The sequence below is a fragment of the Orbicella faveolata genome, unplaced genomic scaffold, assembly GCF_042242905.1.
Source record: "Orbicella faveolata isolate gen_17 unplaced genomic scaffold, um_ofav_v1 contig_3, whole genome shotgun sequence".
NCBI classification, from domain to species: domain Eukaryota; kingdom Metazoa; phylum Cnidaria; class Anthozoa; order Scleractinia; family Merulinidae; genus Orbicella; species Orbicella faveolata.
Window position 1 is genome coordinate 3,644,187 of NW_028301558.1, and position 25,814 is coordinate 3,670,000.

The following is a 25,814-nucleotide window of genomic DNA, read 5'->3' on the forward strand; positions in this document are numbered from 1 at the left end:
TTTATAGTTTTGCTGTTAAATTAATCCCAAACTGAAGAAAAATAACTGCATATCTGGGATTTAAATTGAGCTTAGAAATTGAAACAATTTTAGTGGAACTGGTAAACCAGGTAATTCAAGGGAAAATAGGTTTTGGCAATAAAATCATAATCGGTTGCGTGTGCCGCAACCGGTCGGGTGTGTTAAATTTCCGGAGTGCCCGCTGCACGCCATCAGGTATTTTCTAAAGTGCTCGCTGCTCGCAAGACAAATTTGATCACCGCTTGTGCTCGCAAAAATAAACGCACTGCTCTCATGCTCGCAAATGCTCGCAAAGACCATACTAATATATACAAACGTTCCCAGTATCCTTCCTACTTAACAAGCTTTAAAGCATAATAACTTTGTCAATTTGGGGTCCAGAAAGATGCTACTCCATATTAGGATTAATGGACTCCCTGACCATATTGAAATAACACTTGTAGCCTGCAATCAGGCTCCCGCGATCGCTTCGCTTTCCGAATTCTTCTGTTTACGCACTCGCCGAAATTTTTTTTCCGTCCTCGCCGGGAGCCTGTTTGCAGGCTATAACACTTGCGGTAAAATAACTCTCATAGGGGTTTGATGACGTGATTAATCACGTGACTAAGCCCAGATAAGCAATTAATTTTAATATACAAAAAGACACTGGCGTCTTTAAACTAAGGGAGCTATTAAAATAAAAGAATAATTTAAGAAACTAGACTTTTTCTTAGCTTGCGACACGAATACACGAATTTGAAAGCAAACGAAGAACGATCTAGCGGAGAGGAGTGCAGTCTCGACGGTTCCCCTCTTAATTCTTTCATTTCCTAATTGGCATAATTTTAACTTTTCCGACCGCGTGGAGGATTTCAGAGACAAAACCAACAGCTCTTTGTCTAATTGTAGTCTGCGCCCGACATTAACCAGAAAGCCATAAGGAGTTAAAACGTGCTGATCGTCAACGTTTTTGGTTTCGGGGCGTACTTTTTCTGAGTAAAATAAAACTACTTGCAAAAATCCTATAAATTAAATTAGATAAAATTAATGATTTCTTCAATAGCTACGCTAAGAATAATAATCATTCGTTCAAAGTTAAACTGTGCTATTAGAGACGTCTTTCCTTAGCCCCACGGAGCCCCATCTCAAGTTTCTTTCTACAGGTTCCATCGGATGCTAATCAGTGTTTGTAGCCTGCTTTCTTTTTGTTTAATTAAAGCAAAACTCTGTATACTAACCACTTGCGGATCTGAATGCAAAAGAACTTCATATAACTAATCACACTGATGTAATACATTATATTTACCAAAACTTCTCTTCACGTATTGTTCCGATTTGCAAAGCAGCTGAGCTATTCTGTTTACAAACGTCAAATGTTCCAACATTGACTAACATTTGTGCAGTATTGGCACGTATATGTAATGACAATATGTAATGACAATATTTGTCATAGTATGGCAGCCATAGTGCTTTACAGTGACTACCTGTTGCTGATCTGTGTGATGCGGGTTGTAAAAATGTTTTATGCATTGTTTCTTTACACTGGATGCTTTTAAGTTAAAATAAAAATAGATTTAATTTATCGCACATGGCGGATTTCGCATAATTCCGCAGCAAGCAATGTTATATTTTATTTCTGGGTTTCTACTTGTGGAAGCTGCTGACTGTGTGCATTCCCATCAGGACAGGCTGTTGTCCCGGATATTGGACTGGCTGCTGTCGCGGATGTGTAAGCGGTTGGTAGACTTGCTGTGTCGCGCCTTGTGGGACAAAAACCACAGCGGGCTGTTGGACGACACCTGGCTGGCCTGCTTGCTGCGGGTGGCCAACCTCCTCCACCCTTTGCTGCTTGTACAACTTGTAAAGAAAGTAGATGTCCACAATGAAAATTATCCAGGAATGGTAACCGAACCCCTGTCAAAACAACAAGAATGAACGGACATTTTTAAATAAAACTCTGAATAGCTGTCATCAAGTAATTATTTCTCTTTATCAAAGAAAAGAGTGATTGTTCCGACAGGTAGCACAGGGTAAGGGAATTAGTTGGGACGGAAGCTTTGATTAATTTCCATGCATTTTTGTACAAAAAGAGTACTTGGGTACAGGAATAGGAACCCAGTTACGTGAACTGTCTTTGAGAAATTTTCTGCTGAAAACTGGAAAGAATACGTAGTCGATAAATAAATATGCAAAATAAACAAATACGACTCTTTACGTTAAATAAATAAATCTGATTTAAAAAAAAAGACCTTATAGGAGAAACCGTCCCATGGCTTCTTGACCAATGCTGCAGAGGCAAAGTTACAATTTACAATAGGCCATTGTAACAGCATAACTGAATTCTACTTACCAGCCCAATCACTAAGGCTAACACGTCGGGCTTGAACACATCGTTGTACGCCTGTACATAGTCTATAGCGTGTGATGTCACGTTTCCACAGGACGCGATCAATAAAACGGACAAGACGAAGTGGATAAGCAGTGTCTGCAAACAACGCAAAAAACGATATTAAATAGGAAGAAAACTGTACGGTAGGGATATTTTCAGGCTTAAATGTTTCGAATTATTCTTCTCCGTTTCATCGAAAGATTTTTCCAGGCTTTAAATTAATTGAAAGATTTTTGATTGTCTGAGATGCCTTGGTTGACAGTTTAAAGTTGACGCATTTTTCAGCTGGTTCAACCAGTTTCAACTGTGACAAGACGTAAAACCAAAACCACGCCAATTACTTACCAATTAGACTACTCAACCTCTCAAACCGTAGTATAACCAAAACCAAAGTAACTGCCTTATTACTTTCGACACTCAATTGAAAATCGCTCTATCTCAGACTGTTTTATGACTTACCGTCAGAGTCCAGGGAGATGATCGACTGCAAAGCTTGTCAAAACTTAGCACAAACGTCAAAGCCAGGAGAACGACCATCACCCACGAAAAGATTGTGATTCCCTTGAAGAAATCTACTGGGGTCTCTGCTGTAAGTTTGGTCATGTCAAAGTACTTTATGATACACACCCATGCTGCAAACAGCAACGACTACGAGGTATGGAACACTTCGAGTCAGCGGAGGTACGTGATAAAACTGAATACGTGTGTAAGTACAGGGAGCAAATAGCACATGGTAAACATTTTAATGACACTTAAACCAAGAGCCCGAGGGAGGTGGGCTGACTATTTTAACAGATATACTATAGACCTCCCCTCACCTCACAAAGGATGATCTAAAATTATTACGAACAGTCATTCAGTCTGTCAGTCAGTCAGTCCGTCAGTCTGTCAGTCTGTCGGTCTGTCGGTCTGTCAGTCTGTCAGGCAGTTAGTCCGTCAGTCAGTCAGTCGTCAGTCAGTAATTCAGTCAGTCAGCCAGCCAGTCATTCAGCCACTTGGCAACAATCAGCACTGGCCACAATCGTATCTCGATCTAAAGACAAATCTACATGCCGTCGTTTTAATTTTTGCGAACTGAGTTCAGCTTAGCGCTTTTCTCTAAAAAGTGCTCCCTTACTGCTTGTTTTTTTCATCATCAGTTATCCGAGGAAAACTGATAACACTAAAGCTACTTTTAAAAGGCTTACAATTTCTGTCGACTTCACGTAAAACAGCGGGGATCGTATGTACTCGATGTTGACATCCCAGGCTCGTCGCTGGGGAGGTCCTTGGTCGGGGGGCATTTCCTGGGCTCGCTGTGTCCGAAACAACTTGTGATTCAAAACCATATCAACGACGAACGCTATGCAGGATAAAAATCCAAAGGCCTATCAAAGATGAAGGAAACGTGGAAACGCAGTAATGTCAGCAAGAGTAACAACTTGTAGAGTTTACAAGCACTATAACTTTGAATGTCAGGGTTATACGCTGTAAGCCCGACCCAACCTTCCACGCCTCCTCACACCTAGCTGCGAGGCCCGGGGTATAGGCCAAACTGTACGCGACAAGTTTCCAAAAGGGATGTGTTCCTAAGTTATGCATTTGTAGGACAATTGTTTTAGAAAAGCCAATGTATCAGGTTCCTTAGGTAAGTTATCATACTAAAAACCGTATTTTTCTTTAACAATTAAATCATGACCTTGAGATTTCTACCGCGTGATAATTTCTACCGCGTAACAATTAACGAGGGCTGCGCCCTCGTCAACTTTCACACATAGAATTCGAAAGCGATTAATCTAATTGTTTTAGTATAAATCTGCTCGTTGTTTAAAAGTTTATCTAATTAAATCCTCTTCACAGACACTTCGAAACACAAAGAAGTGTCTGCCAGTCTGTTAACAAGTGCTTACTGCTATGCTATTCACTATCTATCACAGGCTAGAATGGATAGTGAGCAACCTAGCCAATCAGAGAGCTGCATTCTTGACAGAACGCTAGTAGATTTATACTAATTAACAATTAGATTGTGAGCTCGAGATTTCTATCGCGTGATAGTTGACGAAGGGGGGGCCCTAGTGAACTAACAATTTTTTTAGCATTTCTCGTCCTCGCAAACTTCCACTCCTGTCACAGAGAGCCCTCACATCCGTTTAGAACATGAATAAAAGATCAACCAACCTTAATATCGCGCATGTTTTGTGTTTTGTGGCGGCCATTTTGAAGTTTTTAATACGCGTTCTACTAGTGCGAGGTCTGGAAACGAAATTTAAGAAGTCTGGGGCGGGCGGGAAAATTCGCAAATTCTCGGAGAAGCCGATCGCTCCCGAGGATAGTCAAGTCACTCTTAGAGCTGCGAGCAGGCACCGAGCGATTTCCGTAATTTTCGGCTCCAGACCTCGCACAAACAGACCGCGCGTGTATTAAAAATTCAAAATGGCCGCCACAAACACAAAACACGCGCAATAAAGGTAGGTTGTTCTTTTATTCACATTTTAAACGGATGTGAGGGCTCCCAGTGTCCTGTTTCTTAAACTCGATAGAACTGACACGGAACATGTTTTCTATTTCTTAACTGATTTCCGCCCATTGTGGGGGGTACAGTTAACCTCACCACGCATTTAGGCACCCAGGAAAAATGATTAAACGATTACTTTACCAAGGCAACGCTGAGTGTGAGGAAAGGATTTCCAAATTCGACGGCCTTGGAAACCAAGTTTCCTGTACAGGTGAGTAGTAATGTAAACATGATGAAGTAGAAGATCAAAGACTGTGAAATGCAAAAATATATATATTGATTACTGTCTTTGCAGGTGCAGTAATGAAAGGAAAAAAAGAAATAAGCGGGTGGTTAAGAGCAAACAGGTATTCTTCACCCCTTAGCCCTCCTTTTTCTGGTTCCCCGCGTATTCCTCGAAGTGCAAGACAAGTGCAACTTGCATATGACCAAGAGAGAGTACATTTCATTATCCTGACTGAGAAAATAGCTTCATTGTGATTGGCATAGAACGGGTAAATTTATCGATAATTTGAATTTGCACTGCAGTGCAACTTAACACTTGCGCGTTCGTAATACTAATTGAGAAAAAGATACAGTAGTCATAGTAAAATTTTTTAGTGAGGAAGCTCCACTCACAGCAGGAGTTTTCAGGAAGGTCCTGAAAAAAAATTTCTATAATAAAATACTACTTATCATTACTATATACATAAAAAATTATAACAATTCAGTTTCAAGTAATTAGTAATTTTCTCAGTCACATAGTTAATGAATAATCCTATGAAAGCTTGAGTAATTATAGATTTACACCATTATTAGAGAATCACTTGTAGTGTAAATTCTAATTGCGCTCGTATTCATACGATTGCCTATACTTAGGGTTTGTCATCTTTCCGCCCTATATGAGAGACCCTGGGAACAAGGTTGTCAATTACTGACGGGTGAATGGGTCAACAACGAAAGGGAGGTGTGTTAACCCTGACGAATATCAGTATCTAAAATTTAGAAATTATTTGCACATTTTGTTTTGACTTACCGCTAAAGTGAACAGGGACGGTCGTTTGAAATTGCAAATCTTAGGGAAGCTCAACGTATGTATTATCAAGTAGAGGATGACCATGACCCAACAGAAAATTGTGATGCCTTTGAAGAAGCTAGCTTTTTTATCATCCACCTCTATTGTGTTGAAAGGGTCTAGATCATCAAAGTACTTGAGGATACTTGCCCATGCGCCGAGCAGCACAACCTGCAAAACCGGATATTTCAATATATGACTTGAAAGGAATGACTGCTGACATTTTCACTGAGTTGGCAAATTGGCCAAAGACGAGTTTGTTGCTCTGCTCATACCGCGATCGCAAAGTTTTCAAGATGGGGGAGAGGTGAAGAAAGAAGATGAGAGAAACGGGAGGGCATCGGGGGTACTGCTTTTGGTATCTCTTACTCGTGCACTGTACATAAGCGAGCCGATCCATCTTAGCTATGATGATAATGCAAGTGAGTTTATGAAAGATGTTAAGAGGCTGTCCGCTTAAGAATCGACCACTTAATTCGGATCAAAATTTCGATTTCCTTTAAAATTTCTCCACGAAACAAGGTTTATATAAGGTAAAATAAAATACATTTCTTTGGTTTTTATTCTTGATAATAGTCGAGATTTTGAGGAGAATGTGATCGATACCCGAAACCCTCAAATTGGGCCTTTCACGAAGCCGAAATTAGCCTTCTTTCGGATGCTTGCTGCCGAGCGTATATTTAGCGCACGAAGATAAGAATTACACCACCATTAGATACATCATTGTACTTAACACAAATGGTAAAATCAAACCTGAGTATGGAAAATTACTAAAATTGTAATCACTTAAACAGGACAATGTCAACGCCATTTTCAAAAAGCGGGCCAGGTGGCCTAGCGCAAAGCGAAATTTCTTATAATTCTGACTTATTCGGAGAACCTGTTGTATTTTTCTGAAAACTATTAAGATAGATCTCTTAAACCATGGAATAAAATTTATTGGCATTCTTCCGTGTAAAGAGGTACGATCGTAATAAAATGACACAAATTCGCCATTTGGCGATCCACAGCATTGTAAAGCCACCTGAGCAAAGGATTGGTTTTAGCTGATATTTTCTCATCGTTGTAGCTCAAATATCAGTTTAAATAAATTGATAAAAGTAGCATTAGTAATGAGCTGATAACACAATAATAGCAATCGATATAAAACTTACCCTATAAAAGTCTTAAAATTATCCATTGAACGTGAAATCGATGTGTTTGAATAGCCGCAGGAACTCACGACTCGTACTGACTTTGCCGCCTGAAAACCCACTGTAAAAGGAAACCAAAATCCCGAGACTCTCCTTGATTATACAGTAATCAATTCTTTGATATTTTGCCCAAGTGCAAACTTCTGTCTCTGAAGAGAAGTCAATCATTTCATCGAGCTTGGACTCATCAATCACGGTAAAATCGGTGAAATATCATTTTGTTTTGACTTGTAACACCGCTGACCAATATTGCAGTCATTACATCAGCGGTGAAAGGCGGATGGAGGTAAAGAGGGTCACACATTTATTTTTATTTTTCCTATTTTTATTTTTTCATCAGGCTGGTTTCGGTCCAGAAACAGTAAACTTTTAGCAGTCTCTGCCGTCTGATAGACATCATGTACATTCCTTAAGCTGCTCATATAGAGACTAACCCAACGTAGTAATCAACAGTGGCTTCTCACATAAGCTCCGCGCACTGAAATGCACATCTGCATGTTTACTATAATAAGGTACCACCAGAAGCGTAGGCATCTGGTACAGCCTATAATTACATCGTCAATATGGCTGAATTACAAGATATCAAGACGTTATTCAGGTCCTTCAAAACACGGACATTTCTGCACAAAAGCAGCCAAGTGTTCCACCAAATCTTTTTTTCTATCCTTTGATTTAAATGAAATATCAAAGTTTCTCAGGATGGCTTTCAACATGACAACATGAAACTTTGACCGTTTGCTGCCCTTGCAGTACTCGCAAAGGTCGTAAACATCGTAACAAATTGGATGGCGAAGACAAATCTTTTCAATAATGTTGTTTATAAGTAGTTGCCTACTGTTTTCTTCTTGCTCTCCAAGTATATCCTCAAGTTCCGCCCCGTCATCCACATCATCCGTTTGTTGTCCTTTCCTCTTTGCAGAAGCCAGCCGGGAGAAGTAGCTTTTAATCTGATTTTTTGTAAGCCATTCCTCTCTGGGAATGCGACGGTTATTCTCTTCATCTCGGGCGTTTCTCATGTCTGCTGAAACTTGATTGGGATCTGCCTTCAAGCCTGTTTTTTCACCAAGTTCAAACTTTGCATTCAAATATGCCTTAACCTTTGGACTAAAACGCGTTGAAACACGAGGCTTTGAAAAGCCCATCCTTGGCTCAGATCTGAAGGCGGCGTATTTGCCGTTTCTTCTGAGCTGCGAATGCCACTGCCGCTTGTACTACCATCTGCCTGCACTGGATCAACTGTGGAAAAACGCTTGGCCCATTCTCTCCTCATGCGGTCGTAAAAGCTTTCGGACATGGGCGTATTTCCGTGATTTCCGATTTCAGCATGTATTTCAGGCTCACAGAAGCTCTTGAAAGCCTTCTGGCATCCAGGTTCTGGACATTCAAACAGGTGGCCTTCTTGGACTAAAACGCGTTGAAACACGAGGCTTTTAATCTGAAGGCGGCGTATTTGCCGTTACACGAAAAAAAAAAAAAATGCTCAATTGCTTAAATATAAGACTTTTCACTATCCTTATATAGTACCTGTTGCAACTTTCACCGATCGGAGGCTCATCTTCAGAAAAACTTTGGAGCCACTTCGCCCCCTCTAGTTTTTCCTTGTGACTTTTTCGGCATGTTGTACAGATTGCTAACCAAACACAAAAAAATGAGATGAATAACAATGAACGTATACTAGGACTATATTTTGCCAGTCAAATTTCTACAGTGGTACGCTTTCAAGTCTTAATAATTATTTATTTAAAAAGTAGTATATTTTACACTTACGGGACCCTACTTGTGCCTTTTCGCCAAACAAAGTGTAAATCCCCTTTGAGGTCTTCAAGTTGATTACAATTCCTTCTTCAATTTTTTTAAACTTCCCAGCGTGTTCTGGGTATTGACAGGTTCTGGGGAACTGCCAATACCTGCCAAGGTTGTTTCTGTGTTTTGGACACACAGTCATCTCTTTAACCTTGCTCGCACTGAGGTCAAATAGGCCAACCCGAGCGAGAATTAGGTCGATCTCAGTGACATTCTTGCGTGACAAGTGACATCTGCGAAGGTGATTACTAATTTCCCCCACACATTCGCGGAGAAAAATTGTATTTCCTTCGCCTCTATTTGGCCCGCAATGTTCGTTTAAGATCACAGAAAAAGAGCAAGTTTTCTCCACTGACATAATCTTGCTAGCATAACTGCTTCGCAAGCACTTTGTTTATCGATTATCCATTGATTTGCTCAGTTACGAAGTTTGTTGATACGGTCAGCGGCAGTTCTTGAAACGAAGAAACATGGCGACTGGTATTTCAAACGTAATTACTCGATTTTCTTTTTACTTTTGACGCTTCTGGTGCATTCGTCAACCGGAGAAATTGGTGATTCGATTACCTACACTCATTTCACGGAACTAATTAGAAACATTGAATATTTTGAGATGACAGTCACACAAGATTGAGGAATCGAACACAGCTTCCAGTGCTGGTCGTAACAATGAACTGATAGCCGAAAATGTGGAAATCATGTCATGATGCCATGAACGTAAAGCGGTGGAAATTTAAAGGTGACATTTTGAATTTTCTTCCCTAGCTGTGATATCAGGTCATCTTCGTTTCTGAATAAGACGAAAAATTTGAAATTTATGCACTTAGCGTAGTGGTCGTGCTATTTGCGTAGATGACCAGTTGCTGAATTTAAGACAATTTACTCCGTAGCTATCCTTTCATATACTCCAGTGCCAATAAATTTTATTCCATGGTTCCAAGGGTCTATCTTAATACTTTTCAGAAAAATACAACAGGTTCTCCGAATAAGTCAGAATTATGAGAAATTTCGCTTTCCGCTACGCCACTTGGCCCGCTTCTTGAAAATGGCGTTGACATTGTCCTGTTTAAGTGATTACAACGTTAGTAATTTTCCATACTCAGGTTTGATTTCACCATTTGTGTTAAGTGCAATGATGTATCTAATGGTAGTGTAATTCTTATCTTCGTACGCTAAATATACGCTCGGCAGCAAGCATCTCAATGAGGGCTAATTTCGGCTTCGTGAAAGGCCCAAGTTGAGGGTGTCGGGTATCGATCACATTCTCCTCAAAATTTCGACTGTTATCAAGAATAAAAACCAAAGAAATGTATTTTATTTTACCTTATATAAACCTTGTTTCGTGGAGAAATTCTGAAGGAAATCGAAATTTTGATCCGAATTAAGTGGTCGATTCTTAGGCGGACAGCCTCTTAAACATGATTTGAGCTACGGAGAAAGTTGTTTTTATAATAAATTCGAAACGGCACACAAAAAAGGGGCTGCTGGCTTTTAAAACACAAGACACAAAAATAACCGTGAATCATCAAAGTCAAACCAGTTTTCTAACAGTTAACCATCTTCTCGCCTCCAAAGTTCTCAAGTTAAGTTGGATTATGTGAGGAGTCCTTAGTTAGTCCTTGAAGTTAGGACTTTCCGTGCTTGTCTTCTTATTTTCTCCACTCGAAAGTAGAGGGAAATGCGATACTTACAAATTCTGCTATTTTAATGAAGCACATAGGGCTTTTGAGAAAATCCGTGTCAATAGCGAGATCCAGACCCTGTCCAGCCTGACGTTGAGGTTGTACTTGTTGAACGTAAACTGGTTGTCCCGGTTGCAATGGTTGGCCCGGCTGTACCGGCTGTACCGGTTGTACTGGCTGTCCCTGTTGACCCGGTTGCATTGGTTGCGTCACAGGGACATAATAATACTGAATAGGCTGCCCAGCTGTTGTAGTGGCTGGCTGACCGGCAGGAACCTGAACAGAAACCGGTTGTTGTTGGCCGGTCTGCATCTGGTACATGATTGGTTGGCCGGGAAGGACTTGTTGTTGATATATCACTGGCTGACCAGGAGGAGCCTGAGCTTGAGTTGTTTGGGCAACCGGAAGTCGAGCTGGACTGTCACCTTCCATCTGAGATTAAAGAAACTGTGAACTTTTACGAACATATTCAGATTACATATCTTGTAACTAACCAAACTAAATAGGCTACAACGCACCAGGAATCAATCAATCAATCAAAGCGTTTCGGAAGTGCATCTTCCTGGATCGGACCTTCCAATGTAAATCAATATGAAAGGATCTAGGCTTCGTGTCTGGTGGGACTGTTTCGCACGTGTATGCTTTTGTTCTACTTTGTCGGCATGCAAAACCCACTACTCTCACGCAAATCCCGTCAGCTACGCGGGCGAAACGTGTTCGTGACTTGAGAATGCTGAATGCATGTAGCAAACTTAACTAGACAGTTAATAATTGGACGGACACTACACAGGTCTCTTCTTTTGGCCATGCCGGCCGCCACTAATTGAAGAGCTTTGACTCAATTTTATGGAACAGAACAACAGAAACATTTATGCTAAATGCCATCACCGCGCATGCCCTGTTGTTACACCCTTGCCCGTTCTTTTTCTAATAATAATAATAATAATAATAATAATAATAATAATAATAATGATAATGATAATAATAATGATAATGATAATAATATTAATAATGATAACGATAACGATAATGATAATGATAATAATAATAACAATAATAGAAAAAGTAATAACAAGAACTTTTTTAAAATCTCCTCAGAAAACGTATTTACAAATCTTCACACATTCCACGATCGTCGACTAAAACTTTGATGAAAATAAAAATATCACGAGATCCTAAAATACTTATTCACAAGCTCATGCCATCATCGACTTTCTAAAATTAGTGGACACACGCCCGGTTAGCGTTTAAACGGCAGAACTACTAATGGAAGAAGTGAAGACTTCATCTGCTATAAAAGTGCTCGATGGTAAAACCAGAGCTGTGAATAAAGATAAGTTTCTGGAGTCGGACTAGTTCAAAAACATTTAATCGCTACTCTGAGTTTCACGCTTCTAATGAAGCAGTCATCAGGCAACTGACAACAATAACGGTTACATGTCAAGATATATAAATTTGGAAATGGGGAACAATGCTTGCTAGGGTGACGTGATTGGACGGTAAAAATGCTAAACGGTCGGGAGAATCTATTTAGGTAAGCGCGGTACTTAACAAGAATTTCTTAGAATGTCTGCAGGTCGATGTCATTTCGTTTCTATGGTTAAGTGTCGACATTTCCGGTTTACAAATTACAAAATATTTCTCCCATAGGCAAAGATTACAGTTTTTGTTGACATTTGAATCGGGGGGGGGGGGGGGGGCACTGCCATATATGGGCTATATAGGTATGTGCCGCTGTGAAGGGTATGGTTTTCAAGCAGTTTACTCTAGGTTAGGGTATATAAATCAGAGCGTTTGGGTCTAGAATAGGGTATCATTTTTCACAAAACTGACTGGTTGGTTGAAGATTTTATCTAGACTAAGGAAACCAGGAGTTGCCACTCAAAAATATAAAAAAATCAAATCAGCAAGTTTAAATTTACGCAAATCAGCCTCAGCAGTGTCGATAGATGGAGGGATTTGGGGAGTTAACTCTGGTGTAGGTTAGCAAAATTCAGCTGAACTAGCTCTGGTATAGGCTAAGGGTTCCAGGGTCCCAGCGGCACATCCCCACCTAGAAATTCCCAAAGTACCCCCCCACCCCGGGATTTGAATACGACCTAGCTTGCTTTACTTTTCTCCAATTAATTTGATAATTGATTTTCCGTTCCTTTAGACCCCATATGTACTTGCTAAGTTCGGTTACATTTTTGTAGCGTTCGTTCCTGAAAGAACATGTGTGGTTTCTGTAACGTTCCTTGAACGTCGTGTCACACAGTCCGATGTATGTTTCTTTTGTCTGTGGGGTCGCGACCTCTGCTTGATAGATAATGTTCCGGATATTACAATTTCCCTCAAGTGGGCAGGTATTCTTGTTTCGGCAATTACAGTTGTTATCAATTTCTTCTGATTGGTTTGATGGTTTGTTAATCTGGGCTTCGTTGTCGCTGGAGATAATGGTTTTACGTTGCTCATACAGCTGTAGCTCAGCTTTAGAGTGTTCCTCGGCAGTTGAAGATTTTGTACAGCGGGTTGGTTTTAGGGAAATGTTGATCAATTAATTGGAGGAAGCATTTACCGACTTTCGTTTCTACATTTTGGCTGTATGGCGGATTGAACCACAGGATGTTTCTTTGCCGGTTCTTGCTCTGTCGTGACGCATCTGAGGTTGGCGTTTTGAATGACAGGTTGTATTTGTAGCCACTTTTATTAAGTGCGTCTTGGTACGTACCTTTGGCCTTGTCGAAGCAATCTTGTCAGATGAAATTTCCGAAAGACGTTTGTTGATGGATTCGGGAATGTTTCCTAGGTCCAGTTTAAACGTCGCATTTTACGTGCGCCGAATCAAATACTAATTTTAGTCGATTCGAATTAATAAGTTCGGCTGATTTGATTTAAGGTCATTCCTCACATTTGTATTGCGCATCCTTACTGCGCATGATTTATGGCGTCATTAGCGCGCGCTTGTGCACGCGCATATTGAAAACATGACGGATTTGCCTTGATATTGAGCTCTGTCAGCTGAAAAATGGCTCTAGCTCACCAACGAGCACGGGCACCCCAATTTTTTTTTCTAGTCATTGTAATCTACTAATCATAAGCTTTGCGTGAGAAAAGACTGATCTAATTTCTATTGCTGAAAATTGAATAAATAAGAAAAATAGCAGATACACTGTGGTCTTTTCTATTTTACAGTCGGTAACCACGTCAAGAAATTTGGTTCAAATTTTTAATCAAGGATTTACCTTTACCCTGAATCAAACTTAAAATGTTTATTTGTATTGACTGTAGTTTAATGCGTGTTCTTATGAGTCTGGGTTCACAAAGATTTTACAATTACTAGGAATGCGTTCTTATAATAAGCATTAAATAATGCCAAAATGGGGCATTTTCAATGCCTCACTGCTCCTTAATGAGCATGGGCACCCCCCTTTTTTTATTTCAAAATTGAAGTTATCATATGACAAATATTCAGTGGACAAAGTTTGAACAAAAATCTATTGTCACTTTTATTTCAGAGGAATTACCTTAAACGTCGCATTTTTTTTTTTTTTTTGCCGAATAAAATTGCTGAGCGCGAGCGACGTGTTCATTCCCAGCTGACTCCACTTCAAGTTTCCCACCAATGCTGCTGACAATGATAAGGAACACATTTTGCGTTAAGATCATTCATCCCTTTCAGACACCATTCGAGCAAACAGAATGGGGCGATTTGTAATACAGATGGCAGTGTATTACCTCTTAAACTCTGATTTTCGTTTCACTCTCCTGATCAAATTCAAGTTCATAGACTTCGTTCTCCATCTTCTACATAACTTTGCTGAAGAGAAGTAAGAACCACCGCACACACTGTTATACTCAACAGTCACCATATTGCTTTCCTACTCCGCATGTCATGTAGCACAGAGCGGTTTTTGTTTGAAGGCCGAAACTTAAGGTTTTGCATAATTACATTACACGATCGGAGCGAAGCAAGAACCACACCCCGGGAACCACACATACTGAGTCATGCAGCACAAAACTGTGGAGTTATGGGTAAAATATAATTTAACATAATTTATGAATTAGATTTGGCACATGTAAAATGCGGCGTTTAAATCAACTGTCGAACTCCAGTGGTATATTCGACTGCATCAGTCGAATATTCGACTGAACTCGCATTTAATTGAAATATGTCGCATTTAATTGATTTAAACGTCGCATTTTACATGCACTTAATTCAGCAATTAGATTTGGTGCATGTAAAATGCGACGTTGATCTATCAATTGAATCCTGACATCCCTTAAGCCATCTTGTCCGTCTACACAAAAAGGGCTTATACAGGAAGTCATCCTTCTCTTGCTCTGTTCCATTCAATCCCCCATGTCGTCTCATTCTGGCCTTATGATTATTGAACCTTGAGCGAAACTTCGTTACAGTAAGTCCAGCATAGTGTAGTGTACATTTCCTGCAAGTTAGCAAGTAGACTACGTTGCTCGAGTTACAATTAAGGCTATAATTAATGGAATATCTCCTTCCTGTATGAGAATTTACGAAGGAGTTAAAGGAGCTAAAGGAGTTTTTGGCTTATTTGGACTATTTGAATAATGCGCATATGACTATCAAATTTACATAGAAGTGGTCCAGAGAGGAGATTGTGTTTTTGGATGTTAGGGTGGTGAACAAGTCGGGTAAATTAGAGACAGACGTGTTTGTGAAACCAACAGATAGTCACCAATACCTACATCACAGCTCGTGTCATCCTAGAGGCTGTAAGATGAGCATACCATATGCTCAGGCGTTGAGTTTGAGAAGAATCTGTTCGAAGTCGGAGTTTTTTGAAAAGAGGGTGAGGGACTTGAGTGATTTTTTGACTGCTAGAGGTTATAATAGACGCTTTGTGGAAAACCAAATTGGGAGGGTGCGTCGCTTGACGAGGGTGGAGGCGTTTATGGGTAAAGGACACTTAAGAAATGGAAGAACAAAATTTCTACATCTACATCTAAAGTCATGTATTAAGTCAGCAGAAACTAAATAGTTATCACGCTAACTTTAACATAAACCTGTTGTTCAAATGCAACTAAATACTCTTCGGATCACCGTTTTTATGTTTAGAATCTCGCTAGTTATTGAATAATGTGTAGTGAGTCGTTTTTGGGAGTGTAGAGCTCTGTAACTTTGGATAAAGGCTTCGTTTTATTGCGATATTAGGACGCGGACATGGACGCTACTGGCGATTGCCATGACGAGTGAAACGCAATCCTTCTGTTTACACGGACAAAAAAAATCGTAGTTAATTCTAGATTGACTCGTTTTCTGTTCTGTTTTCAGGATATGTAGATGAAGATATTGCGAAGCTCACGTGAGTTCGTTCAGCTCAATTTTTCGCGCTAACTATAAAATTACTTTCTTAATTACTTGAAATACCTTTCGGATTGTCGTCCTCCTCAAAACTATCTTCAGGATCTTTGAAGCTCGTTCGTATAAAACGTCAACCATTTTGGACTGAAATCCCCTCAGTCGTCAAGCAGGCCACGTTTTGCTTAATGATTAGCTAAATCTGTCAACTTCCTGTTCTCCAAATTAGGAGCCAAACGGAAGTAAAGCGAATTTCTGCAAAATCACGCAGCGCAACAGAAATGGGCTATGACTGAAACTATCAATTTGGTGGACAGATACAAATTCATTGAGAAAGATTTACCTCAATCTGGGTCCATGATCGTGGAGATCGACGGATGGATGGATGGATGGAGGAACACGAGACGAGTCCCAGAGGAACTGGCGCTTAGAACACAAAATGGCGGCTTGACTACACAGCACGACACGGAGAAACAACGCGAGTCTTTCTAAATTTGGCCCATTTTTGACCGGAATTTTAACCTTCAAATGGGTAAAAGTTTCAATTTCATTTAATTTTATGTTTTTCTTCATGATCCGAGACGATCCGAGTCTATCCGAGTTGATCCGACCCGGACTGGCGGTTTGAGTTGATCCGGTCCGACTTTTGTACCTGCCTAGTTTTGACTCCAGTTGTTTACATATCTCGTTTCTAGAAGAAAAATAAGATTATACGTACATCACCAGTCACTATGACTGTTTGACATGGCTTGTGTTTGCCATGATTGGACTGTAAATCTTTCTTGCAAAAAGTAGATCCACACGGTCTCTTGGATGCTCTTCTATCCATCACTCAAATTTTAGAGCATATTTACTCGATCGTGGATGCTTACTTGTATACCATTCATGAAGAAATGCTTACTCTGGTCGAACTGCACAGAATACAGAAGAATTGTAGTGTGAAGAACAACGAAATTAAAAGTTTAATCAATTTGAGTTTTTTGCTTGAAGTAAGCTTATTTATTTTAACAAAATAATTAAATCATGGGTTTTGAATTTAAGATACGAACAGCACCAGAATTTCAATGTGTAATTAAAAAATACAATACAGAAACAGGCTACTTTAGGCTTACCTTGGACTCTAGAAGGAGAGAAAGCGAGTGAAAAACCAACAAATTCTCTAGCAAAAGCCATGAGCCACGTCTGGTAAAGTCACTTCCTGACTTTGACTTGTAACAATTCTTTGACCTCGCCGGCCGCGCTATTGTGACCGATACATGATCACAGTCATAAATACCTCTCTCAGCTTTAATCTACGTGTGAGCAAAAGCCCTAGACAAAATACTACATATTTACTAAAGCGAAACACAGAACCCAAAATGACCGCTCTCAACCGTTTGGAGGTTCCAGGCTTTCCATGTTATCGGCCAAAAGTTTACATCTGAGTGTGTGATGCATTTGCATATTTTGCCCCATAACAACAGTCGTTTCGAATTTCCACGACTAAAAATTCTGAGTCACCTCAACCAGAGAGGCCATAAGAATTTGTAAGATCTGATATCCAGTCATTGAACTGGATAATGCATATATCTTTGTGACTTACAGAAGGCATTTAAAAGATTAGTTGAAGGAAGGCAGGTGACAAACTCAGTGACCACATGAAAAGATTTGCTAAGTTTTTCTAAAAGAAAATGTGTTTGCATCAGTGAACTCGCAATGATAACAAAGCTGATGTTATTCAGCTATACTCCTTTCTTTTCATTTGTCCTTGAATAAAATTGACACAAATTAACAGAGCTAGCAATAATTTAAAATCTATACTCAGTGCACTGACCGCAGATTTCGTAGCAAGCGAAAATCAGTGAAAGATGTAAGCCACATTGCAAAATTCAAGGTTTCCGTCAAACGATAGCAGTTGTGAGCAGTTGACCTCAAACAGTCTCACTTAAATTTGTGTTTAGCAAGAAAGCTGACATTTACCGAGGAGCTGAAATGTTTATGATTAAGAGAATTATGCCTCAATTCGTTTTCTGGGATAATTTTTAAAGCAACAGTCAATTACAACTGATTGCTTCTAAGCGGGAATTTCTAGCCAATACTCAAGAAATATGACTCTGCAGCACGCAAACTGTCCCAAACTCTATGATCTACAGTCTTCCGGGAAAAGCAAAAAGACAATTGCCCGTTTCACAGTATTCAATCTGACGCAAATATGTTTTCAACGAACCAGCTTATTCCATGTTCACTTGGATCGAAATTCAATTCAGTCCTGCATTTTAGCCGGCTGCATCACAAGCAACACACATACTTCCCTCACCGATTCTCATGACATGCAGTTCTTTCATATCAAACTTTAGCGAAGACAATATGATTTTAAAATATGAAAACACATTCCCCAGGGTTATCCAGCCGGTAATTTCGTTCCATTAGTTTTGCAAAGTTTTATTCGATGAGTCAGTTTGAAAATAGTCGCATGAATTGTAAGAACTAATTCGCTGTGATGCCATTGTAGGCAAATACAACTAATGAGGGAAAATATGGGAGTACTGAGTTTAGAACTTTTAAAATTCTTTAGCTAAAATAAGTTAGAACACACTTGTTTCTCTTGTATGCTTTCTTCGCTGTGATTCACAGCAACACAAACATAAACACGAGAAAAGCATCTGCCCTTGATCTTTTGTTTAGTCGATGCACGTGTTACATGCTACGTTCCCTTCATAAGAGACGGCTCACTAGGCAATTGGAATCGTTTTTCTTTCCCCTTAGCCTCTGCTTGCTCCTTTTTTCACTGCTGACCTGCCCTCGATTGCTAAATTTGATGGATCGAGCTGCTTTGATGGCCAACTGTCTTGCACGCAGATATCGCCATGTGAAAGAGCTAGACTATGTTCCTTGGTTAGAATTGCCTCTTTACTCAGAGACACTCCAAAAGCAAATAGCAAACTAACACTTACCAAGAGTTGAATTGTGTTCCTTTCGAAGACAATATGAATGATAGCAGCTAGCCGCTTTTGATTTCGATGCTGGGTGTTTGTTTTAAAATACACCTTCGTTTTGATGAATGCCAAGGATGCCTAGAGTAATCCGATACCCCAAAAGATGCTTAAACTCTGAACCGCTTTCTCAGAAAAACAGGAACACGAGTGTTTTGAATGTTTACACAGTTATCCAACGTGATATCTACATTCAATTTTTACATGCGCTAAGTATTCGGCAGAGAGCAATGAGATGCAAAAGCTTGAAATAGAGGAATAACTCGCATTTTTCGGTGGTGTTTCTCAGTGGAGGCTAGCTTCTCCACTGTTAATGCTGAAATCGGCTTCAGCCATCGCTTCGTTTATACACTTCGATATCATTTGAAACATGACTGACTAAATGCAGGAAAAACACTGGTAAACAAAGCTTGTTTGAATATAACAGCAATGGCGAATAGTTCTAATTACAGTGGAACCTCGATTTAACGAAGTCGGTGAGGACCGGCCAGATTTGTTCGTTAAATCGAGGGTTCTTTATATCGAAAACCTCGATATAACGAATTTGAGGGGAAACGACCAAATTTAAATGTTCGTTATATCGAGGTCATAATTAATGATTGATTTGTAACACAGGTGACTTCTGTCACGCAATTCAATGCAATTTTCGCCACCCAGAAGTGCAGCGTTTTGAGATGCAATTCATTAAGCATGGTGGCTCTCAGTATCAATTATTTTCACTTTTGAGGAGACGCGCAGCTTTTGTTTTCAAAAGAACGACACTTTCAGAGTAGCGATTTAAAAATGTTGCAATACAAAGGTTATACAGAAAATTGTCTTTGTAAACAAGGAAACGGGCTTTAGTGTTGTTATGTTGCAATAGCCAACGTTTCTGGATTTCAAAGAAGATACAGCAGAAGTTAATTGATGTCGAAATACTATCATAATAGTGCCAATGTCTGTGACATATAATAAGCCGTTGACTGAAAGGTTGCTGTGTCTTTACCATAAGGATTACAAGGATTTGTTGACTGTTGATCTCTTCAGCGTTTATCTTCTGCCGCATGTTGACTGTAATTCGTTATATCGAGGTAGATTTTACGTTTGGGCTTCCGGATTATGCTCGTTATATCGAAGAATTCGTTATATCGAGGTTCGTTATATCGAGGTTCTATTCCATACATTTTACTGTAACTTTGGCCCGGACATAGAATATAGTTCGTTATACCGAGGACTTCGTCAGTTAAATAGAGGTTCGTTAAATCGAGGTGCCACTGTACTACCAACACATTTCTTACATACTACCAACATATTTAATTTCTTACTTTTTTGAAATTCCTTGTATGTATACACGCGGGGAATCCTAGGGTGCCTCCTCGGATTTTGGCCTCTGGGCCAAAACCCTGCGGGGGCACAAAAGTTTGACAGCAAAATAACTTTGTCAATTTGAAGTCTAGAAGGATGCTATTCCATATCAGGATTAATGGACAGCTTGACCATATTGAAATAACACTTGCTATAAAATAACTCTCATAGGAAACTTAGTTTGATGGTGTGATTAATCACGTACAGTAACTAAGCCCAGATAAGCAATTAATTTTAATATGCAAAAGGACACTGGTCTTTTTCAACTAAGGGAGCTATTAAAAAAGAATAATTAAAGAAACTAGACTTTTCCTTAGCTTGCGACACGAACACACGAACGAAGAACGATGTAGCGGCGAGAAGTGCAGTCTCATTCCCATCTCCTTTCCTTTCTTAATTGGCATAATTTTAACTTCTCTGATCGCTCGGAGGATTTCAGAACTAACTGTCATGTTATGCTGGTGTTTTAGATCAATTATACAAGCAACCTTTAAAAGTTCTGTACTGATGAGCGTATTCGATGCCCGATTATCTGTCCTGTTTAAAATGGTCTCTTTTAGGGGTCAAAAAATTAAAGCTTAAATCGGGCTACGACCAGATTCGTCTCCTTCAGAGGTTTAATCTAAATTTTCTGCGTAAAATAAAACTACAACAAAACTACTTGCAAAAATCCGACAAATTAAATTAGATAAAATCAGGACCCATATAGTCGGGGACGGAGACCGTAAGTCTTGGGATCCGCGCGCACCTATGATATGGGACAATTTTTCTATTTTTAGAACAAATTGCGCCATCCTGACGACAATATCCGCGCGGATCCACGCACATGTCGGGGGCTCTCGCGTGGATGTTGTCACGTTCCGTGAAAAAATGGTGTGAGTTGCGAGATTCTCTTGCAGATTTTTCACAGCGATGGCAGGAAATAAGGCAAGGAATAGGAACCAGGGCTCTTATATGTAGTTTTATGCTCTGAGCTAATGGAAAAGGTGAGTTTTTCAAGGTCGAAAACATGACTTCGATTTCGCGCTGTGAATGAATGCTCGCGCTAGTTGTACGCGTAAGCTTTTGCGCTTGTTCTATGAAGAAAAGTTATGTAAGAAAACTCTTTACTTTGGTATCGAGTTAATTTGTGAGTTTCCCAAACAATGCTTAATCATAACCAAACCCTGTTTTGATAGTTTCTTATTGTTTCTGTTTGTTTGGCGAGTTTGCAAAAGTTTTTGAAAGGAAAGTCTGACGCGTACAAGTAGCTCATTTGCATAGTGCAGCTCGTGCACTCTCAAGTCCGAGTCGGTGTTTTCAATTGTCAACAAATCTTGACAAAGATTTCTTTTGCTGTCTTTTGTACCGAGATGCTGCAACAAGTTTCAACAACGCCAAAAGGCTACTGACATCATGAGTGTTTCTTTAACATAGTGAAATTTTTTTGCTGCGAAAATAAAATAAATAGACAAGGAGTTTTGATAACTCAACCAACCAAATCGAAATCTTTATTCCAGTACCGTAACTATTCGAGTTGATTAAAGAAAGCTGATTATTTCTGCTGTATTCACATATTTTCAGCTAAGCTTTTAATATGTTCTCAAACATTTATCAACCTTTAAACATATTTAAAAACTAGAGATACATGAGTTCGATGTACGTTTTCACTCGAAAGTCGGGAAGTCCAATTTGTTATGTTTTACTGACTGTACAAAATAAACACGCATCGGCGGGCACTCTTATTCATCGACAACAGTCAATTTATTGGATTTTTACACAAACAAAACTGAGCAGCATCTACAGACATAAACTTTATCGTCGCTTATTGGGCCTTGTAAAACATCAAGCGTTGCTTACAATTCAGGCGAAACTCAAACTTGCAATTATATTTTTTTTACTGTTCGGTCGACATAGACTAGCAAGCGTGTGGCAAGAGGAGGGAAACTTTGGAGTCCTGAAACGCGGCTATATCCAAATATATCCAACTAGTGTTTTGCTGTGTTTTGGAAAAGCTGTTAATCTTCAACATATGTGAAACTTAGAGTGGATTACTGTGAAGCCCTTGTAAAAGAAGCTGCGGAACACAACTTGGTCAGTGATGTAAAGCGGCACATAACTAAATTTGACACTGTTTACTTCATCCAAACTGGAGCAGCTTACGACGAAAACACTGAAGCAAAATTCCAACAGACATGAAAGTATTGATTTGTGGGCCAAAAGCATCAAACATTTCGGGAATTTCGGACGCCATTTCCCTGCGCTACATCCGCAAAAATCCTCGCAGCATGTACGCGCGTGTGCCGCACGGGACGGCGCAATTTGTTCTAAAAATAGAAAAATTGTCCCATATCATTGGGACAGCCCCAGTACTAGAAATGGCGCGCGCTTACGGTCTCCGTCCCTGATAAAATTGATGATTTCTACAAAAGCTACGCTAAGAATATTAAACGTTCATTCAAAGTTAAACTGTGCTATCAGAGACGAGACGTCTCCTTAGCCCAATAGAGCCGCATCTCAAGTTTCTTTCTACAGGTTCCATCGGATGCTAATCAGTGTTTGTAGCCTGCTTTCTTTTTGTTTAATTAAAGCAAAACTCTGTATACTAACCACTTGCGGATCTGAATGCAAAAGAACTTCATATAACTAATCACACTGATGCAATACATTATATTTACCAAAACTTCTCTTCACGTATTGTTCCGATTTGTAAAGCAGCTGAGCTGTTCTGCTTACAAACGTCAAATGTTCCAACATTGACCAACATTTGTGCAGCATTGGCATGTATATGTAATGACAATATGTAATGACAATATTTGTTATGGTATAACAGCCATTGTGCTTTAAAGTGACTACCTGTTGCTGACCTGTATGATACGGGTTGTAAAAATGCTAAAAGCTGAAAATTAAGTTCTCTTTTACGGCATTGTTTCTATACACCGGATGCTTTTAAGTTATAATATAACTAGATCTCACCGCATATGGCGGATTTCTCATAATTCGGCAGCAGGCAATGTTATATTTTATTTCTGAGTCTCTCCTTGTGGAACCTGTTGACTGTAAGCTGGCGGAGGCATCCCCATCAGGAGAGGCTGTTGTCCCGGATATTGAACTGGCTGCTGTCCCGGATGTGTAGGCGGTTGGTAGACTTGCTGTGTCGCGCCTTGTGGGACAAAAACCACAGCGGGCTGTTGGACGACACCTGGCTGGCCTGCTTGCTGTGGATGACAAACCTCCTCTACCCTTTGCTGTCTGTACAACTTGTAAAGAAGGTAGATGTCCACAATGAAAATTACCCAGGAAATGTAACCGAACCCCTGTCAAAACACCAAGAATGAACGGACGTTTTTAAAACTCTGAATAGCTGTCATCAAGTAAGTATTTCTCTTAATCAAAAAAAAGAGTGATTGTTCCGACAGGTGGTACAGGGTAAGGGAATTAGCTGGGACGAAGGCTTTGATTAATTTCCATGCATTTTTGTCCAAAAAGAGTACTTGGATAGAAGAATAGCAACCCAGTTAGGTGAACTGTCTTTGAGGAATTTCCTGCTGAAAAATGGAAAGAATACGTAGTCGGCTATTTACGTTAAATAAATAAATTACGTTCAATAAATAAATATGTAAAATAAATGAATAAATAAATAAATAAATAAATAAATAGATAAGACTCTTTACGTTATATAAATAAACCTGATTTTTTTTGAAAGACAATATAGGAGAGGCCATCCCGTGGCTTCTTAACCAATGCTGAAGAGGCAAAGTTACAATTTGCAACTGGACAGGCCATTATAACAGTACAATTGAATTCTGCTTACCAGCCCAATCCGAAGGGCTAACACGTTGGGCTTGTATGTCTTGTACACATCCTTGTACGCCTTTCCATAGTCGATAGCTGTAGCATGTGGTGTCATGATTGCACAGCAAACGCTCAATAAAACGGACAAGAAGAATTGGATAAGCAGTGTCTGCAAACAACGCAAAAGACCGATCGATATTAAATAGAAAGAAAATTGTACGGTTGGAATATTTTCAGACTTCAATTTTTCGAATTATTCTTCTCCGTTTTATCGAAAGATTTTTCCAGGCTTTAAATCAATCGAAAGATTTTTGATTATCTGAGATGCCTTGGTTGACGGTTCAAAGTTGAAGCATTTTTCAGCTGGTTCAACCAGTTTTAACTGTGACAAAATAGAGCAGTTTTCAATTGAGTGTCATAACGGCCAAAACCATACCAATTACGTACCAACCAGACTACTCGGCCAATCTTAAATCGTAGTAAAACCAAACCCAAAGTAAATACTTGATTACTTTCGACACTCAATTGAAAACCGCTCTATCACAGACTGTTCAGGGCATACCGTCAGAGTCCAGGGAGATGATCGACTGCAAAGCTTGTCAAAACTTAGCACAAACGTCAAGGCCAAGAGGATGACCATCACCCAGGAAACGATTGTGAGTCCCTTGAAGAAATCGGCTTTAGAATCTTCTGCTGGGGGCTGGATTTTAAAAATGGCCATGTCAAAGTACTTTATGATACACACCCATGCTGCAAACAGCAACGCCTGCGAGGTATAAAACACTTCGAGTCAGCGGAGGTACAGGATAAAACCGAATACATGGGTAAGTACACGGAGCAAATAGCACATGGTAGGTGAAATAGTCCGAGGGAGGTGGGCTGGTTGTTTTAACAGACAGTATAGATCCCCCTCACCTTACAAAGGATGATCCTCTTAAACCAACCGTTTTGGGCACTGATGACAAAATTAAGTGTAATTACTCGGGCTTTCCGAAGGAAACGCCCGAGGTATAAATTCGGCTCCATTTTTATTTTTATTTTTATTTTTTTTTTTGCGTTCAGTCACAAAACGCAGTTCAACTACAGCGCATGCGTGAAGTGTACGCGCATGCGTAGAATGAACCCTAGAGAGCATGGTTTAAAGCAACGGCCGCCTTCGTGGAAAATTCCTCGCTAGATGAAAGCGAAAGAAATTCGATGGCTGTTACGCTCAGTGTACATACAAAGTCACACACCGTTCGCGGTAGACCCGCACTAAAACTTGTGGAGCATTTTGGGAACGGGTCGGTCCGCGAACTTTACGAGAGATCAATTTACGAGCGATCCTTTACGAGTGAACCTTCTATCGAGAAATATCAAGCGAAACCAGCTATATCATATTATGTTTACATATAAACACAACCGTGTATTTAGACGTGATCGAGAACCCAGCAGAATACCAGAAGCTACTCTGAAACGTCTCAGAAGAAACGGGAGGAGACTGAAGGAATTTGTTGGCTACGTCGTTATGTGAAGGTTAGAAGAGTTACAAAGAATGTTTGTAAGCTTCATACGAAGAGGGTAAGATTAAATAAAGTTGCACAACATGAGAAGAAGTATTTGTTAAATTGTTCTGTGAGGGCATATCAAAGGATAATTAAATTGAAGTAAAGAGCAAGTCGGTATTTATCAATGTTTTCTTGTAATAGACCCATGTGTCTTTATAAGAGTCAGACACACTTATCAAACTATTGTAAATTTCAACTGAGTTCAGATATAGAGAAAAACCCTGGTCCTACTCCAATGTACATTG

The 25,814-nt window shown here is 39.7% G+C and overlaps 2 protein-coding genes across 5 annotated transcripts in view; both read right to left on the reverse strand.

Moving 5' to 3' along the window:
* Window positions 1-630: 630 nt before the first annotated feature.
* LOC110061637 (uncharacterized) lies at window positions 631-19,026 on the reverse strand. 4 transcript variants are annotated; one of them, XM_089298123.1, is made up of 10 exons: window positions 18,866-19,026; window positions 17,045-17,172; window positions 16,651-16,843; window positions 10,625-11,047; window positions 5,899-6,108; window positions 5,025-5,135; window positions 3,577-3,756; window positions 2,849-3,037; window positions 2,351-2,485; window positions 631-1,914 (listed from the first exon to the last, which is right to left on the reverse strand). In XM_089298123.1, exons 3-10 carry the CDS (start codon window positions 16,759-16,761, stop codon window positions 1,645-1,647), a joined length of 1,629 nt encoding a protein of 542 aa, XP_089154249.1. In that variant the 5' UTR covers window positions 16,762-16,843; window positions 17,045-17,172; window positions 18,866-19,026; the 3' UTR covers window positions 631-1,644. The 4 variants fall into 4 exon arrangements, with proteins under 4 accessions (XP_089154249.1, XP_089154252.1, XP_020624149.2 ...); XM_089298126.1 differs by lacking the exon at window positions 16,651-16,843 and having other exon boundaries at window positions 18,866-18,946; XM_020768490.2 differs by lacking the exons at window positions 16,651-16,843; window positions 17,045-17,172 and having other exon boundaries at window positions 18,866-19,025.
* A 1,147-nt stretch (window positions 19,027-20,173) lies between these two features.
* LOC110061661 (uncharacterized) overlaps window positions 20,174-25,814 on the reverse strand; it is a 13,629-nt gene continuing 7,988 nt past the window's right edge. The window contains exons 6-8 of the mRNA XM_089298127.1: window positions 24,585-24,788; window positions 24,042-24,191; window positions 20,174-23,544 (exon numbers count right to left, since the gene is read on the reverse strand). Coding sequence (XP_089154253.1) covers window positions 23,251-23,544; window positions 24,042-24,191; window positions 24,585-24,788 — 648 coding nt within the window. The 3' untranslated portion in view covers window positions 20,174-23,250. The remainder of the gene's footprint in view (window positions 23,545-24,041; window positions 24,192-24,584; window positions 24,789-25,814) is intronic.

What these genes read in the sequence shown, in the direction of transcription:
- LOC110061637 (XM_089298123.1), bottom strand. Translation starts at nt 16,761, where the DNA reads ATGGATAGAAGAGCATCCAAGAGACCGTGTGGATCTACTTTTTGCAAG. An exon ending in TCATTAAAATAGCAGAATTT is followed by an intron (nt 6,109 to 10,624) that starts GTAAGTATCGCA and finishes CCGGTTTTGCAG; the next exon opens with GTTGTGCTGCTCGGCGCATG. An exon ending in TCACACTCAGCGTTGCCTTG is followed by an intron (nt 3,757 to 5,024) that starts GTAAAGTAATCG and finishes CATCTTTGATAG; the next exon opens with GCCTTTGGATTTTTATCCTG.